The sequence below is a fragment of the Malania oleifera genome, chromosome 10 (genome assembly GCF_029873635.1).
Source record: "Malania oleifera isolate guangnan ecotype guangnan chromosome 10, ASM2987363v1, whole genome shotgun sequence".
Lineage (NCBI taxonomy): Eukaryota > Viridiplantae > Streptophyta > Magnoliopsida > Santalales > Ximeniaceae > Malania > Malania oleifera.
In genome coordinates, this window is record NC_080426.1 from 20,391,651 (window position 1) to 20,410,281 (window position 18,631).

The 18,631-nt window shown below is 39.6% G+C and overlaps 1 protein-coding gene and 1 long non-coding RNA gene across 4 annotated transcripts in view; one reads left to right on the top strand and one right to left on the bottom strand.

Annotated features, from left to right (window-relative positions):
• The first annotated feature begins 15,815 nt into the window (after window positions 1-15,815).
• LOC131166384 (uncharacterized) lies at window positions 15,816-16,976 on the top strand. The gene is made up of 2 exons (XR_009139826.1): window positions 15,816-15,998; window positions 16,574-16,976. It is a non-coding gene; the product is annotated as an uncharacterized LOC131166384 (long non-coding RNA).
• Window positions 16,448-18,631, bottom strand: part of LOC131166383 (probable aspartyl aminopeptidase) — a 50,842-nt gene continuing 48,658 nt past the window's right edge. For all 3 annotated transcript variants that reach the window (XM_058124889.1, XM_058124893.1, XM_058124890.1), the window contains exon 10: window positions 16,448-17,150. In XM_058124889.1, the coding sequence (XP_057980872.1) occupies window positions 17,045-17,150 (106 nt within the window). In that variant the 3' untranslated portion in view covers window positions 16,448-17,044. The remainder of the gene's footprint in view (window positions 17,151-18,631) is intronic.

Genomic DNA, 18,631 nt, shown 5'->3' on the forward strand with positions numbered 1-18,631 from the left:
TGTCTCACCCCCAAACTTAATTCATTTTTCAGGAGCCCCTGAGAGATCGGTGGGTCAAGGCCGCCATTGAGCTAGTAAGATTACCCTGTGAGGATGGTAAGATTTTGTAATAGGGTTAGTGTTATTTTGTGTTTGACCCTAGAGACATTTTGACGTGTAATGTTATAGAAAGCTCTGGTATTATGCTTTATTGATGGATGTTTGGATTTTATGTTTACTGCTGCTTAGGTTTCCGCTATGATTGACAGGTGTCCTCGTTACCCATGGGTTCGGGTCGACTTTTCATTCATTATATTGCATTTTATGTTAAGAAATTTAGGGTCGCTACATTTGGTATCAAAGCCTAGGTTGCTAGGTTTTGTAGACTTTAGAATGTAGTAGAAATAATACCATAGTATAGGATAAGGGGATTTGAGGTCTAGTTTTGTAGTCTAGATGGAGGACTTGGTTTGTGTGATTTTCCTGGGGTGACGATTTTAGGAAATTCATTGTAAACTATCGTCGGGTTGGGTATCTAGGTTGCAAGATTGAACCTTGAATTAAGATCAGGAGAGATGAATTCAATAGGAGAATATACCATATGAGTTGAGTGATATGTATAGTGAAGAGGGTTTTGAGTTAAGTTACATGTTTTTCAGGATGGACCTAGACTTGGAAGGGAGTAGTTAACACGATTAGTGTAGATCATTGTGTTAACTGTATATGTTGGAGGGATATTGATAGATTCCTATTGTGTTGCAGAATGGAGTCCAAGGGTAATGACTTGGGAAGTGGCTTCGAGGAGACTGCGAGTGATAAGTCTCCTTCTGTGCCTTGAGGTTTGATAAGGCAAGTATTACGGGAGATCGGGCGGAGTGTGAGGAGACGTGAGCGCTCTCCTATTGGTGCAGGGTGCACCATTGAGAGGTTCACACGCATGCATCATCTGACATTCTCTTGAGGACCCCTGACCCAACGACAGTAGAGGATTGGATGGATAAGACTGAAAGAATTTTGGAAGTCTTGCATTGCACGGATAGGCAACGAGTCCTCTATGCTACTTTCCAGCTGTCTGGGGAGGCGGGTCTGTAACGCCCCAACCTAGGTCTGCCAAGGAGCACTGCGTCTCTCCTCCTCCACTTGGACCAGACAATAGGGGGCGGACCTTATCGGACTAATGACTGGCCCCACAAACCAATACGTGTTCTTTTTTGTGTGTTTTGTCCTCACTCACACACTTCCTGAGAAAACTTCCCAGGTGGTCATCCATCCCAAGATTGCTCCAGGCCAAGCACGCTTAACTATGGAGTTCTTATGGGAAAGCTCCCGAAAAGAAAGGTGCACCTTGTTGATATGGGTAGTAACATCTAATATTTTAAGTCTTCCATCCATGGGGTATCATAGAGTCGATGGTGGACTGCGGTGAGTCTGCTGGAGAAGTAGAGAGCCGGTCTTGAGGAGTTGACGTGGAGCCGTTTCAAGGAAGTATTCTTCGACAGATACTTTTCGGCTTCCGTACGTGATGCGAAGGCAGATGAGTTTTCTGCTTTGACTCAGGGGAGTTTGACGGTGCAGGGGTATGCGGCTCGGTACATGGAGCTGTCCTGCTTTGCACCATGTATGATCTCGAGCGAGTATGAGAAAACTGGGAGGTTCGAGAAGGGTTTGAGGAAGGATATCTGCAAACTAGTGGGTATGCTTCAGATCCGTGAGTTCTCGGTATTGGTGGATAAAGCTACAGTAATCGAGACTGGTATCCGAGAGGACGAGGTGGATCAGGAATCAAGGAAGAGGACAGTACCTTCTAGTTCTCAGACAGGATCTTGTTAGGGATAGTGGAAGAAGAGGAGTAAGGGCTCGGGTTATCGTCAGAATACCGAACACTAGGATTCTCAGATGAGCCAGACTGGTGGTTGTTGTACCAGGTGCTTTAGATGACATGAGGGTGAGTGTCGGTCTTTTGATGGTAACTGCTATAACTGTGGTAGACTTGGTCACATGGCTCGTGATTGTCATGCACCGAGGTGAGACGTGCCTACATTCAGTGGGGATCGGGGAAGCAATCAGATAGCTCGGGGAACCGTTCAGACGAATACAGCTCCGACCAGAGTATACTCTTTTACTCCAGCAGACGCTAAGCATGCAGGTAACGTGGTGACAGGTACCTTATTATTGCTTTCGAATAAAGCTTCTGTTTTGTTTGATTCGGGTGCAACCCATTCCTTTGTGTCTGTGAATTTTGTGGGACGGTGTGGGGTTGAGACTTGAGACATGAATGAGGTGTTATTTGTTACTACACCATCTGGGAGTGTATCTTCCTGTAGGAAGATATTGGGTAGACTGCCCAGTGGAAATTCAGGAAAAGCTACTGCGGGTGAATCTTGTGGTATACGACATGTCGGGGTTTGATGTCATTCTGGGGATGGATTGGTTGTTCTCTAGTTATGTTGTGATTGAATCTCGTAGGAAGGTGGTAGTTTTCAGACCTCTTAGAGAGCAGGAGTATGAATTCGTGGGATCGTGTGTGCGTTCAGCGCCACAGATTCTGTCGGCACTACAGGCGAGGAGGCTACTCTTGAACGGATGTCAAGGGTACCTAGTTTGTATGAAGGAACCACCGCAGGATGAGTTGAGACTCGAGGACATTCGGGTAGTCAACGAATTTTCGGATGTGTTTTCAGATGATTTACCTGGTTTACCTCCAGATCGTGAGGTAGAGTTTGCGATAGAGTTGCTTCCTGGTAAGGCACCGATCTCTAAAGCTCTGTACCGGATGACTCTAGCAAAACTTCGAGAGTTGAAGGAGCAGTTACAGGAATTATTGGATAGGGGATTCATTCGAACTATTGTTTCGCCTTGGGGAGCTCCACTACTGTTTGTGAAGAAAAAGGACGGGTCGGTGCGAATGTGCATTGATTACCGTGAGATTAACAAGGCAACTGTGAAAAATCGCTATCCTTTACCTTGTATAGATGATCTTTTTGACCAGTTATAGGAAACGCGGGTCTTTTCGAAGATCGACTTGCGGCCAGGATATCATCAGGTGAGGGTTAGAATGAAGGATGTAGCGAAGACTGCTTTCCGAACTAGATATGGCCATTATGAGTTCTTAGTCATGCCTTTTGGGTTGACGAATGCTCCGGCGGTGTTCATGGATATGATGAATAGGGTTTTCCATGAGTACCTAGATCGGTTTGTGGTGGTGTTTATTGATGACATTCTGGTATACTCGAGGAGTACGGAAGAGCATGTGGAACATTTGAGGTTAGTGCTATAGATTCTGCGGGAGAAGAAGTTGTATGCTAGATTGAAGAAATGTGAATTCTGGTTGGGTCATATTGCGTTCTTAGGCCATGTGGTTATTGGGGATGGTATATCAGTTGATCCTAGTAAGATTGAAGTTGTGGTAAATTGGGTAAGGCCGAAGAATGTGCAGGAGGTTTGGAGTTTTCTGGGATTGGCGAGTTACTATCGTCGATTCGTATAGGGTTTCTTTAAACTGTCTAGACCTCTTAATCGATTGACCAGGAAAGGAGTACAGTTTGAGTGGACTAGTGATTGCGAGCAGTGCTTTCAGGAGTTGAAGCATCGGTTGGTTACTGCTTTAGTGTTAACCATTCCTTTGGGGGATGGTAGGTTTGTGATTTATAGCGACGCGTCTCTGAAAGGTCTGGGATGTGTGCTCATGCAGCAAGGTAAGATAGTGACGTATGCTTCTCGGCAATTGAAAGAGTATGAGAAGAACTACCCTATGCATGATTTGGAATTGGTTGCTGTGGTATATGCATTGAAGATCTGACGAAACTATCTGTACGGGATCCAGTGTGAGATCTTTACTGACCATAAGAGCCTCAAGTATTTCTTCACACAGAAGGAGTTGAACATAAGGTAAAGGCGGTGGCTAGAGTTGATTAAGGACTACGATTGCACGATCAGTTATCACCAAGGGAAGGCTAATGTGGTAGCTGATGCGTTGAGTCGAAAGTCAGGGCCTACGGCTGTATCTGCGATTGTAACTTAGTGTCACATCAGACAGGATTTGGAGAGCTTGGGTGTAGAGTTTGTGTTTGGTGATCATCAGGATTTCATTGCTAGTTTGTTGATCCAATCGACCTTGTTTAAGCGTGTAAAAGCCGCACAAGTTAGTGATGCAGAGTTGGTAGAGGTTAGGGAAAATGTACAGCAAGGACTGACTATGAAGTTTACCATCTCTGAAGGAGGTGTGTTGAGGTTTGGGACTAGACTATGTGTTCCGAACGATGATGAGATCAGAAGGACGATTCTAGAGGAGGCGCATCATTCTATGTATATGGTACATCTTGGTAGTACAAAGATGTATCAGGACTTGCGCGAGACCTTATGATGGTTTGGTATGAAGAAGCAGATTACTCAGTTCGTGGAGCAGTGTCTGACGTGTCAGCAGGTGAAAGCTGAACATCAGAGGCCGGCAAGGCCGTTGCAGCCTTTGCCTATTTCAGTGTGGAAATGAGAGCATATTTCCATGGATTTTGTGACTGGATTACCGCCAGCGTTTCACAGGTAGAATGCTATTTAGGTGATCGTGGATAGATTGACGAAATTTGCTCATTTCATACCGATGAAAGTTGGCTATCCTTTGAGTAGGCTAACAGATTTGTATGTGCAGGAGATTGTGAGAATGCACAGGGTACCCATGTCCATTGTGTCAGATCGAGATCCGAGGTTTACTTCTCGATTCTGGACGAGTTTACAGGAGGCACTGGGGACGAAGCTTACTTTTAGTACAACGTTCCACCCCCAGACTGATGGAAAGTCGGAAAGGATGATACAAATATTGGAAGATATGCTGCGAGCTTGTGTGTTAGACTTCGGGGGTAGCTGGATATAGTTTATGCCACTTGTAGAGTTCGCTTATAATAACAGCTTCCAGTCTAGTATCGGGATGACATCGTTCGAGGCTTTGTATGGTCGGAGGTGTCAATTTCCTTTGTGTTGGGATGAGGTTGGTGAACGTCAGGTTTTAGGACCTGAACTTGTGCAGCAGGCGTCTAAGAAGGTGGGTTTGATCCAGGAGAGGATTAGATCAGCTCAGAGTTGGCAGAAGAGTTATGCAGATGTTCGCCGCCGTGATTTAGAGTTCGAAGTGGGAGGTAAGGTATTTTTGCGTATTGCTTCGATGAAAGGGTGATGAGATTTGGGAAGAACGGTAAGTTGAGTTCGAGGTATATCGGACCATTTACGATACTTAAGCGAGTAGGTCCGGTAGTCTACAGGATTGCATTACCTCCAGCACTTTCAAGGGTCCACGATGTGTTTCACGTATCCATGTTGAGAGGTACGTGTTGGATCCTTTACATGTTATTAGTTATGATGAGTTGGAAATTGGGGATACTTTAGCGTATGAGGAGATACCTGTTCAGGTTCTGGACCGTAAAGTTTAGAAGCTTCATACCAAAGAGATATCGTTAGTGAAGGTATTGTGGCGAAATCACGAGGTTGAGGAAGCTTCTTGGGAACTGAAAACGGAAATACGCCGGAAGTATCCACAGTTGTTTTGAGCATTTGTACATGATCCAACTGTGGGTTAGGATAGGTGGTTAGTCGTCTGGAGTGCGTGAGTATTGTGAACTCCTAAGACAGTGGTATATGTAACCACGCTATTCCTTCGCCATAAGTGAGGGTATGTATGTGTATGTGTATGATGGGATTGCACTGTAGTAGTCGCCAGTTTCTTGTTGGTAGTTCGTATATGTGTATTCTGGGTATGACTTTGTAAATGAGAGATGGCTTCGAGGACGAAATTTTTGTAAGGAGGGGAGATTGTAAGAACCCGAATTGTGATAACTGGGTTTAAATAAACAAGAGAGGGACATTTTGGTAAAAGAGCAAGCCTCGTCGACGAGGCCAGATTTTGTCGACGAAGCCTTTGTTCTTCTCGTCGATGAAATTCAGAGACTCATCGACGAGGAGAAGCCGAGGAGTCTCGGAAAAATCGGAGATCCCAGATTCGTCGACGAGGCCACCGATTCATCGACGAAGGTAGTGAAAGATTCGTCGACGAGAACACCATTTCGTCGACGAGTTGGACCGGGTCAAAGGGGTATAAATAGGGATTTTCATTACTTCCTCACTAAGAAAACTCAAATTTTATCTCTCTCTCTCTCTCTCTCTCTCTCTCTCTCTCTCTCTCTTTCCCTACTCTCTCTTTCAAGATTTCTTTGCCGATCGTTGATGGAATCGGAAATATGAAATTACCAAAAGGATCGTGGAAGGATTCTCTATAATTTCTATGGATCGAAATCTCGTTTTGGAGATTTTCGGGTTGGTGAAAAATCGAGGTAAGGCTCAGTTTTCATTTCTGATCTTGTAGTTTTGTAGGAAACTGTCTTGTGAGCATATTTTGTACTATGACTTGTAAGTTTTGGAACGTGGTTCGCTGTTTAGGGACCTTGGAGTTCGGGATTTGCTATTCAGGGAAAAGGTAAGGGGAACTATGTTTATATTGGTTATTTTTGAAATCGGACTTGGTGGAACTGTGGTTCACGGTCCTGTGTGTGTTTTGTCTACTTATTTGGGGGGGATCTAACGGATAAAATTATGGGTTTTTCATTATTACAGTTTTGGGAAAAAGGGGGCGACGGGCTGCATCCCTGGTTTTGTTAAAAACCGAGCGTATATGGTGATTTATACTGTGTTATTGGGATGGTCGTGCCTTGACTTGTTTAAAATGTATTTGTTTGGAAAAACATGATTTAGATTACCAAATGGGTGTGGTTTGTTTGGTTATATGAGCATGCATGTGTGTGTGATATGTTGAAATGCTAGTAGGAACAGGGTTCCGAAATTATTCCAGGTACTGAGAGTGTCCGGCTCTATATCCGAGGGAGTGTGTTTATCGCCTGCCATGTAGGCAAGAGTGTCCGGCTCTATATCTGAGGGCGTGAGCCTATACCAGTAGATCAGGGCAAAGGGTGTGGATCCACCAGTTTAGCGCTGGTACGATGCCATGGGAGTCGGGGACTAGCTGTAACGACCCGCACAATAATGGTATTTAAATAATAAAAGAAAAGGAAATGGAAACTGGAAATAGAAGGAGGCAGGCGTTTGTCAATAACATTACATTTTGGAAAGGATAAATCCCGAAGAATTTTTTAGCTCCTTGTCAACGAATATAGTGGACTCATCGACAAGGTTATAACAGGAGCTCGTCGACGAGGGTTGGAGTTCATTGACGAACTTTCTACAGGACTCGTCAACGAGGTGACGTGGCTCGTCGACGAGGAAATACTGAGAGGGTGATTTTAGGGTTTCTGAATTTCATCGATGAAGGGGAGAGTTCGTCGATGAATTTTGTATTGACCTCGTCGACAAGATGACGTGGCTCATCGACGAAGGCCACAGTTTAAATAGGCCTAAAGTTCATTTTTGGACAAATTTTCTACGCAAATCTTCTCTCTCTCCTACCCTTCGGTCCTTCCTCTTTCTCTCTTCGATTTCGGGCCGAATTTCTGTCGATTTGACGATCTGAAGCCACCACGACGCTCCTGGGAAAGTTCTCTACAAGTCTGCCGGAGCAGGTCGTCGGTGGGGCTGAAGTGGAAACCATCCCAAATCCAGGGTAAGGCTTTCTACTCAATATTTGGATTTTTGACAGTTGTAGAAAGTGTTATACGCATAGAAATACTGAATTTTAGTTCTAGAGAATGTTGTTTTTAGGGTGTTGAGTTGGGAACTCTGCGGGTGTGGGGTAGATTTTCTTAGAAGCTTTTCAGGAATCAGGTAAGGGGATAAATTAAGTTAGTTCTTTTTAAGAAAATGTATGCATATATAGAATTTGATTTCAGGAAAATAAGTATGTTCATATATATGATTTATATTTGAGAAAATACTGTTAAAAATGATCGTATGTTGAATATGTGGAAAATCTGTTCGTGTGGCATGAGTATAAAATGTTATGAAATACTGTTTTCTAGAAATGTGATTATGATTCGAATTTATATAATGGAAAACCGGTGTACGGACCGAGATTTTTATATATATTCGCCGGCGTACGGGTCGAGTTATGTGTATGATTTGCCAGCGTACAGGCTGAGCTATGTATATGATTTGCCGGCGTACAGGCCGAGCTATGGATGTGATTTGCCAGCGTACGGGTTGTGCTATGATATGATTTTTCGGTGTACGGGCCGAGCTATGGATGTGATTTGCCAGTGTACGGGCTGTGCTGTGATTTGCCGGCGTATGGGCTGAGCTATGATAAAATATGTAATACCGGCGTACGAGCCGATGATTTTCATGACATACATATATATGCAAAATGATATGATTAATTTGATAATTAATGATATGAGATATCCATGTATCACAGTTTCAGTATATGTTATATAATATCAGAACCTGGTTGGCTTGGTCTAGGCTAGCACTTGCATGGTACCGTTGCTATGTGTCCATGGTCTTCGTGATCATGATATTTGTGTTAAAACCGTTGTACGGAGTGGTGTGAGATTGGATGGTCGATGTGGTTTTTAAGAAGTGTGTGAGCGCTCCTGGTGTACGGACCAGGTCTGGCAGACCCATTAGACATATAGACTATACTTTTGACTTGGCAGTGGTCGGCCAATCATTGTCAGGTCCCGCCTTCGGGCCAGACAACCCAATCATGTGGGGGTAATACATGACAACAATCAGCTAACCTACCGAAAATGTTTTTGTGTTATTATTATTACATGAGATAAGATATGTTTATGAAAATGCAATATGTTCTGCCATGTTTTGATGATATATATATGTTTTCCCAGATTTGATATAACAGCTACTGAATATGTTCTGTATGATGTATATATAACACGGAATACTCATGTTGCCACACACTAGTATTAGTTTATTTTCCTTACTGAGAGGTGCCTCACCCCAAATTTTTGTAAACTTTTCAGGAGCCCCAGATAGGAGAGCGGGAAAAGCCCCGTTGATCTAAAGCTGTTGTCTGCCCTTTTTGAAGGGTAAGTTTTAGTAGGGACAGTTGGATTTTGTGGGAAATGTCCCTAGATTTTGTTTTTGGGATGTATATACTGGAATACAGTGGATGTAGTGACTTTGGTATTTATAGTAATGTAATGGATGTTTTGTATTTATAATATTGTGATTATATGTTTCCTGCTACTTAAGCTTCCGTTATGTGTTCTGATGTATCCCTGGTACCTACGGGTCTAGGTGGATTATGATCTGCTGATATAGAATTTGTGATATTGATTTTATAAAAAAAAATTGTGGAAATTAAGTAGGTCGTCACACTAGCCATGTGCCGGTGGCGCCGTGTTCGCGGGTTGGCTACGGGCCAATGCCGTATATCACGAGTCGACTTCGGGCCAAAGGGTGTGACGACACCAGGATTGCTGATCATGTGTATGTGTATGCGTGCGTGTATGCACTGTGGAAACTAGTACTGGATTGCATTTAACTGCATGTATGTTGTATCATGATAATACTCAAATACCACACACCGATATAACCTGTGTTCTTCCTTACTGAGAGGTGTCACCGGTTCTTCGAGTAACCGAAACTAGCGACCTGGTGTAGGAGCGTAGTGGCTGGTGTACTTCGTTTAGCCCTTGGGTAAGTGCTAGGACTGTATTTTGATGGGTTGCCATTTTGGGATGTGTTGGGCACCTAGTTTGTACTTTTTTTATAGAGCCATGTTCTGCTCTTGTATAGACTCTAGTATGGTACTGTATACGTTGATGTAGAATGACCTTTTTTGCTGCATATATGATTGTAATTGGATGTGTTTAGGGTGCCTGGGAACCCCACGGGGTCGGACCCTCATCCATTGTACTGTATCTTTGGATGTTTTATCAGATACAGGGATAGGTTAGATTATATTTTCACCCTTGGGTCCCATTTTGGGGTTCGGGGCGTGACAAGAAGGCCATCTACTTGACTTCTCGTAAGAAAAAGATAAGAAAATACTGCAAATTAGAAAATGTTTCAAGGCATGTTACAATGTCGTTTTCCTTAAAACGTTATTTGCACTCACTAGATTAATGTGTATTGACTCAGCAAATACGTTTTTAGGATACAATGAAACCTAAAATATAATCTAATATCAATTTGCATTATACACAAATGAAAACTGATCACAAACACCCTTAAAATAATCTGAACAAATTTTATGGAATTTATTTCTGTAGAAAATAGAATCCAGATTTGAAAAAAATATAATTTGTGGAAACTTTATGTAAGAAAGAGAAGGAGAGAATGACAAATTTTCTATATAATTTGTGGAGTTAATTCTGTCTTTAAATATAGAGAATTGTACCTTTTTTTGAAAGGTTGCATCTGTTCAAGTCACGAAGCAGATTCGACTTGATCACACCCTGGTCGAGACACTCTGAAAAATCAATTATTCATTCATGTTCAGTCGATGGTATCGTTGACCAAGTCGCACCTAGTCTTTTGGTCGCACCACTTGATCTTAAAAAATATAAGATTAATTTTAAGTCATCCGATCATGATCAATGGTCACGATCTCGTGACGATGCACACGTGCTAAGTGCTTGTGCGCCAACTAAATGCGCTATTAGCACCTTATAGCCTATGCCGCGCGCACGCAAGTGCGTGTGCGGACGGTGGTGCACTAGAGTACACACTAGCATTTTCTCATAACCAACTTTAAGAGATTATTCCACCTAATCATTTATTAATGACTTTTCCTTTTCCACTCTTTCTAATGTGGGACAAACCCACATAGCTTTAAATGCTTATTTTAGAAAATATTTCAACACTTCTTTAGTGAGAAGCTTTATAAAGTTGGGAAGTAGTACATAACCTATGATGCGAAGTTTATGCAATTAGCTAAGTTTTACAATTTTTCAGTCTTATCTCGCTCAAAGAGAATTCTTCCTACACTCTAATCATAAAGCTCTCAAGCACATAATTGAAGAAACATAAGATGATAACATATTAAATTGACGCTTGGCTCTTTTCTAATACCATAAGTGTTCAACTTGAAAAATTTTATATTAAGAATCTTTTGAAATGGTCATGAAGACTTCGGTGAAATTTGTAATCGTTGCAAAAAAGGGTGTCATAGAGAGTATCTCGTCTAAAAAGACCTTTTTAATGGGAATCCCTTGTGCATCCCTAAACATTGTCTTAGAGAGCACATCATCAAGAACTTCATTCCCCGGGCTTTGGTAAAGATTTCAAAAGGGACAAGACCATCATACTTGTGACAACCTGACTATTTTAACAATTTTTTTTACATTTAATATAATGATCTTCATAAAACATAATCAACCTGGACCCATGGGTACCAGAGATATACCTGAAATACAACACTGCTACCTAAGCAGCGGAAAACGTAAAATCATATACATTTCAAGTCATTCAACCAAGACAATACCAGAGTTTTATTACAACTGTTATATACATACACACATCCTAAAATAACCAAAAGTGCCCTAGGGTCACAACCCAAAAATCCATCAAACCCTAGCAAAATGACTTACCCTTCAGACAGGGTAGAACAATTGAACTCTAATGCTGCGGAGATCTATCCGCTCTTCTATCTGGAGCTCCTGAAATGTTTATATAGCTGAGGTAAGACATCTCTCAGTAAGGGAAATAAACTAATATTAGTATGTGGCAATATGAGTATTTTCGTGTTTATACATATAACAGTACATAAAACATATTTGACAAAACCGTCAGTATCATATCTAGATAAAACATAATTTATAATAAGATGGAATAGCATATTGAGTTTCTATACATGAAATCATCATATATAATTGTACATGAAATAACACCCTGGATGGATAACTGGCTGATGTCATGTCTTACCCCCATATGATTAGGTTGTGCGGCCCGAAGGTGGGATGTAGCAATGGCTGGCCGACCACACTAGATCAACATAAGTCTATAAGTATGATGGGTCTACCCCTCCTGGTCCGGATGCCAGGGGGACGCCTGCACTACCATAAAACCACATCGACTGCCGATCTCCCACTGCCCCTTACGACAAGTGTTTGTACTAACATATACATGATGTGATCATATAGCTACGGTATCGTGCTTCATGAAAGCCTAAACCAAGTCATTCGGGTTCTGATAACATATAGTATATTTCTAAATAATGATACATGACTATTTCATAATAATAATTGTCATGATAATATTTTCATAAAATTTTGCATAACATATCATATAAAATTCATAACCCTTACGCCGGCATAGCATGTCATATAAAAGCCACGACCCTTATGTCAACATATCATATAAAACCACGGCCCTTATGCCGACATATCATATAAAATCATGGCCTTTACGCCGGCATATCATATAAAATTTATAGTTTGAAATCTCTGTACCATTTTAAATATCTTCCTGAAAAACAGTAATAACATGCTTATTCTGAAAACATAATATTATGATATTACATAAAATCATATAATTTCATACTCATACCACACAAAATGAATATTATTCTATTCATACGCATGAAATCATATTCCCTGCTGAACTGTAAAAATCATTTTCCTGTTAACATCGGTATTTCCAAACTCAGTTATATAACATACATAATTTCCTTGAAAATAAAAGCCAAATATTAACAAATAATTTCATGGAAATACTGACTTAGTTTTTCCCTTTACTTGATTTATGAAAAAACCTACAAATTACTCCAAAATCACACTCGTGTGTTCCCCAGTTCAACACCCTGAAATTTGCATTTTCCTCAGCAAAACTTCAGTATAAATTCATCTAATACCTTCTTCAACCAGAAATACCAAATACGTTAATAAATATTAAAATAATCAACTTACCCAAATTTTGGGATGGTTCCCAAGTTAGCCTGACCTACAAATCACTCCAACAAATGTGAAAAGAATCTTCGCAGGAGTGATGTGGTAGCTTCGGATCTTCGAATCGGTGAAGAACTAGCCCAAAATCCTAGAGAGAAGGTGTGGAGACCGAAGTGAGAGAGAGAAGAGAGATTTGCATGCTATTTTCTCGCTGAAAAACTGAGTTAGTGCTATTATACACCTGCTTTCGTCAACGAGACACGTCACTTCATCAACAAGACCAAGTAAAGTGTTCATCGACGAACACTTATTCATTGCCGACGAACTTCAGGCCCTGCAAAATAGCCCTCTCGGTAGTTTCTTGTCGACGAGACACATGTCCTCGTCGTCGATCCCAATAAGCCGCTTTGTCGATGAATGCGATCCTGCTGTGATCCCCTTTAAAATTTCCTTTTCTCCCTCTTTATTATTTAAATACTACAATTCTTCAGGTCTTTACAATACTTGTGAAAGAAATATATTGTTGGCTTACTATCTTTCAAGATTAACGTTATCATTTTATTATAAGGTCCATGATTTGTCAAACTTCTAAAGAAAAAACTCAAAGGTATTGGATCCTTTTACCCATTCCTAAAGCTTGAGAGGGATGTTTGTATATTTTATGGTTGGCCTACTAAGAACTATTAGGTGTTGATTCTATTTTTGATTGTTAGGGAAAAATGGCTCACTTTATTTCGTATAGAAAGACTTTGGATGCTTCTTATTTAGTTAACAATTATTTCAATGAATTGTTAAGCATCGCGATGTTCTGAAGTCCATTGTTGGGACCAAAATATCAAAATTCTAGGCATTTTTTGGAGAGTTTGGAGAAGAGAATTGGAAGTTTGTTTTATTTTATTGCCTATAACCCTCAATTAGATGGATGAACTAAAGTAGTTAATTGAATGTTAGGAAACTCTAGAACTTTGCAGAAAATAGGCCTAAACATGTAATTCCTTCTGAAACTCATTCTAAATTTGCTTGTAATTATGTGGGGAATCATTCAATCGAGAAAAACCATTTTAGAAAAAATTATGAGCATAGTATGAGGCACTATTAACTCCAATTCCAAAATTGCCTTATCCAGTAGAAAAACAGAGGAATTTTCTTAAATAATGACAAAAATTTGATGAAACAATGAGAGAATTAAAACTTGAAGAAAGCTATGAGAAATACAAATTAGCTATGAATTTTAGGGGAAAATGAAGACATTCAAAGGAGATGACCATGTGTGTGTAGTTAGAAGTGTATTCGAGTTGAGCCGAGTTGATATAGTTAGATACTTGAACTCAACTCAATTCGAAAATGTTAAGCTTGAAACTTGACTAGAGATGGATCAATCCAAAAATTGTGAAACTCAAACTCGACTCGAATACAAGTTCTTAAAAGTCAAGCTCGGTTTGATTAAGTTCGGCTCAATTATAAATTAATATTTAAACATGTATAAATATATATAATGTACATATAATATAAATTATATTTATAAATTCTAAGTCATATAAAGATAGTAAATTTAAAAGCTCGATTAGGCTTGAGATTCCAATCGAGCTCGATTGATCTCAAAACTATTAAAGTCAAACTCGACTTGGCTTCAAGTTCTTAAAACTCAAGCTCGATTCGATTAAGCTCAACTTGATTATAAATTGATATTAAACACATCAAGAAATATATATAATGTAACTAATTACACTTATAAATATATATTATATGACTTATATAATATAAAGATAATAAAATTTAAAAGCCCAAGTCGAGTGGTATTACCAAACTCGAACTTGAGTAGTGGAGTTAGTGGGTGAGTTGAGTACGGATAACTTGTGAGTAGACTTGACTCATTTACACCCGTGTGTGTATTGAATAAAGAAATTTGATTCCTAATTTGCTTTTATGGTAGGCTTAAGAAAAAAGGAGATTGGACTGTATCGAACGATGAAGAAAATCAATGGTCGTACAAAGTTTATCTTCACACTCGTCCTACTCTGAATTTTTGAGATTTATCAGAATCTCAAAAAGAGCTGTAAGAAGAAAAGTCGTGGGCAAGCTCATTCACCCATGGGGAAAATGATCAAAATTTCAACCAGCTATGACTTTCAAGATGAGTATCAACACGTTTTGGGTTTTTGCTTCTATGTATTTGCCAATTTACTCGTTTACTCTTTGGCTGAAAATTTTATTTTATTTTTCTGATATCGGGAGAAAAGAAAAAGGAAATAAGATGAGGCGCGACATAACATATGAAGTGCTACGTCAATGGCGAGCAAACCTTCCAATGGATTAAGAAAAATATTTTGATTATAAATTTTTTTTTTAAAAAGGAATCATTTTTCAAATGAATCTGTGCTGCAGATAGAAATGAACTACCTTGTGTCTTGTAGCTTATTATTATTTAATTTTTTTTTCACTGTAGATTCTTTGAAAGAATAAAAAAATGATTAAGACTGGAACCGAGCCCTCTTTAATTAAAAAAAAAATACCAAAAAAGTCATGAATTACATGGAAATCTATTCTAACGAATCCCGGAAGTTTACATTTACAGAATTCACACCCAAAATGCATATCTTCTTCCTACTCGCCCCAAAAAAGCAAAGCACACGCAGTTTTATTTCTCATCTCACTCCGTTGCTTTGCTTTTCTTTTCTTTTCTTTCTTTTTGATTGAAGCTGTAGGAAGGGAATGCATGACAAGCAAGGCGCATGCAGTGCCATCATTGCCCCCAACACCAAGAACTCGCCACCACCACCTTGCCGTCCTCCGTGCTCACTGCTCAGTGCTCACAGCCCTGACCCCTGCCATGCCATCATCATTGTTTCTGCCAAAACCCACAATCAAACCTGTCCTGTCTGCCTTTATTTTTTATTTGCTTTTTTTTCTCTTCTCTCTCTTCACAATTCCAGCGGCTCTGCCATGCTCCCTGGCACGTATCTCTTTCTGCTGTCTTTTGCTAACCTGCCCTCACGTGCAAAGACCTACCAATATTCTAAGTTGCCCTGAAAACAATACAATAAAGCCACAAAATCTCTCTCTCTCTCTCTCTCTCTCTCTCTCTCTCTCTCTCTCTCGTTTTTGACGGTTAAAGTTATGTACAATCAAGTACGTGCACAAGGGAAGACAAGGCTGAACAAACCATATAAATCTGGCCATTGCGAGCCAATTCACTGTACCCTCAACCGCAAGCACAAGCTCGGCTTAATTACAAACGTACACCTCTCTCTCTCTCTCTCTCAATTTTTTTTTTGGGGTTCAGTGTAGGTTAAACTTCCAGTTTATGGCCATTCCCTTGTTGCACTGAGAAAACCTGGCAATTGTTTTGCTGGGTTTTTAAAGCTTTTCTATTACTAATTTTGTCTGTTGCAGATTCTATAAGAAATCATTAGAGTTCCTTCTTTTGATGTAAACTAGAACAGCAATCTATATCTAAACTCCATTAATGGCAAGCGTTAGAAGAAGTGTATTGACCTGGCACACACACACACATATATATATATATATATATGCACAGAATTTTTCTGCTTTCTTGCCCTCGTCCAATTGCATTAAAGCTCCCTCTCCCTCTCTCTCTCTCTCTCTCTCTCTCTCTCTCATGGTTATCATGCTGCCTATCCTGCATGATCCTCATACTTCATACACTTGATTTTATAGTATTCGCATTCAAAAAATTATTTTTTTTTCAGCTGGGAATACTTCCCATATTTATTATTTAATAAGTTCCTTCATAGCAATGAAGATGAAATGATATGAAGTTCTGATGCGGTCTGTGTCAAGTTTGATTGCAGGGGCAACAGAGGTACAAAGTATGGATAAGGAAAACACACACCTGTACTACAAAAACTGCAAAATAATGCAAGAGAACGAGAGGCTGAGGAAGATAGCTGAGCAACTCCAGAAGGAGAATGAGGAACTGTACTCTGAGCTGCAGCAGAGACGCATGAAAAGATCAGCGTCCAACCCAAACCCTAAAGCTGACCCCGATGGTGGCTCCTCTTCAACCTCCAATCCCAGCAAACCCTGATTATATCGATATGGTTATCTCAATGAGCCCTTCTGCCTATTGCCTCTCTGGTATACAGATAAAATTTACCAGCGTATGTTCTTTCACCACCGCACTTGTTACCCACTAGTACTTATCTTTCAGAAATCCCAACTTTCAAAGCAAAAGGAACTTATTAATTATATAAACATCTCTCTCTCTCTCTCTCTCTCTCTAGACAAAAAGATAATCATGAATGGGTTTAAGTTGAGCCTCATTAATCTACATTTAGCCTTCTGTCTATGCTTGAGAATGTTTGGTAGAATGCCTTAAAATGCTTGTAAGCAATGTCCACATCTTCCTTCCCGCATATTTCTCTTACACTGCAATTTAAGAGTAGAGAAAAATAATCATAACAGTTAATATGCTATATCACTGTGAACTAGATCGCTTGCTGAATATTAAAAAGGAAGCAGCAATAAAAAATAAAAAATAAAAAATAAAAAAACACATGCAAATAACAAGTTCCTCTTAATGTATGGCATATTGGAATAGTGTTCAAACAAGAAGAGAAAATTAATGAGGCTGTGAGTAATCCTGAATGCATTAATGTAATTGACTGGGAGAAATAGAATCACAATAGCGTTCCCTGAACATTAAAAAACCTAACTTTGAAGCTTGCAAGTGAGTGAACAATGGTTGCAGCAATCATTTTTTTCAGTGAACAAAACTGCATGGAATATCACGAGTAGATTAACCTCAGCCTTGCAGGGAGGCTTCTAGTGCTGTAACTCTAGATAATGAGTTGATAGCAGTTGTCACTTGTCAGATATAAAAAAATAGGAAGCAGCTTTACATTCACGGGTACATCAATCACTAAGATCCAAGAATCAAGGAATTCTTGCCGCTAAAGGTCATGAGAAGTTAAAAAAATTCCTCCATCAATCATGTTAGAATGTTTAAACATATAGAATGCGATGCTTGCATAGAGGGGACATCTTTACCCAAAAACACACATAGAGCTGACTTAATTTGGCCACTAGAGTTCAAACGTACCTAGTCGGGCAGAGTGGCCAGAAAAGAAACATACCTAAATTCAAAACTGGCGTCCCCAGTTGTCTTCTGGACATTGGTAGAACAAATTAAACCCAAGTTGAATAGTAAAAAACCCATAACCAAGGTCTGCCCTTCAAGAGAATTTTTTTTACATGTCCTGCAAATCTGTAACGTATAAATCACTTGGATTCAAACTGATGATAAGTATTAGACCCTCAAGGTGCTCCTCATCCCATTAAACAGTTAGATTCACCAATTTACAATTTCCCCATAATCTCCAATTAATCCCAATTCAGGCTTACTTTGAGGCAATTATTCTGTGTTAAAAGTTTAATATAAATAGTTGAACAGCTTCAGTTTTTAGGTAAAGTGGTGGTCCAGCATTCTTACTTTATAAAAAAGAAGAACACTTAATAAATTTCAAGAGTGGGCATAATAAAAAAAAGGCAAATAGATTTCTTCTTAATTAGGAACAAGGATCGTCTATCTTGTAAAGATTGTAAAATTATCTCAAGTGAAAGTTTGGCTACACAACATAGAGTCCTAGTATTAGATATACAAATTAAAAACTGGAAGAAAAAAAGTAACATAAATCAACACAAGAGGACTAGATGGTACAGCTTGAAGGGAGATAATCCAGTAAAATTCAAAGATAAATTGATTAAAGAGTGTAATTGGACTGTAGGAGATAAGATAGATGCAAATACTATTTGAAATAAAATGGCCAATTTTATTATAAGAATAAAAAAATATGTTTTAGGTGAGTCCAAAGGAAGACACTTGGGTAGTAAAGAAAGTTTGTGGTGGG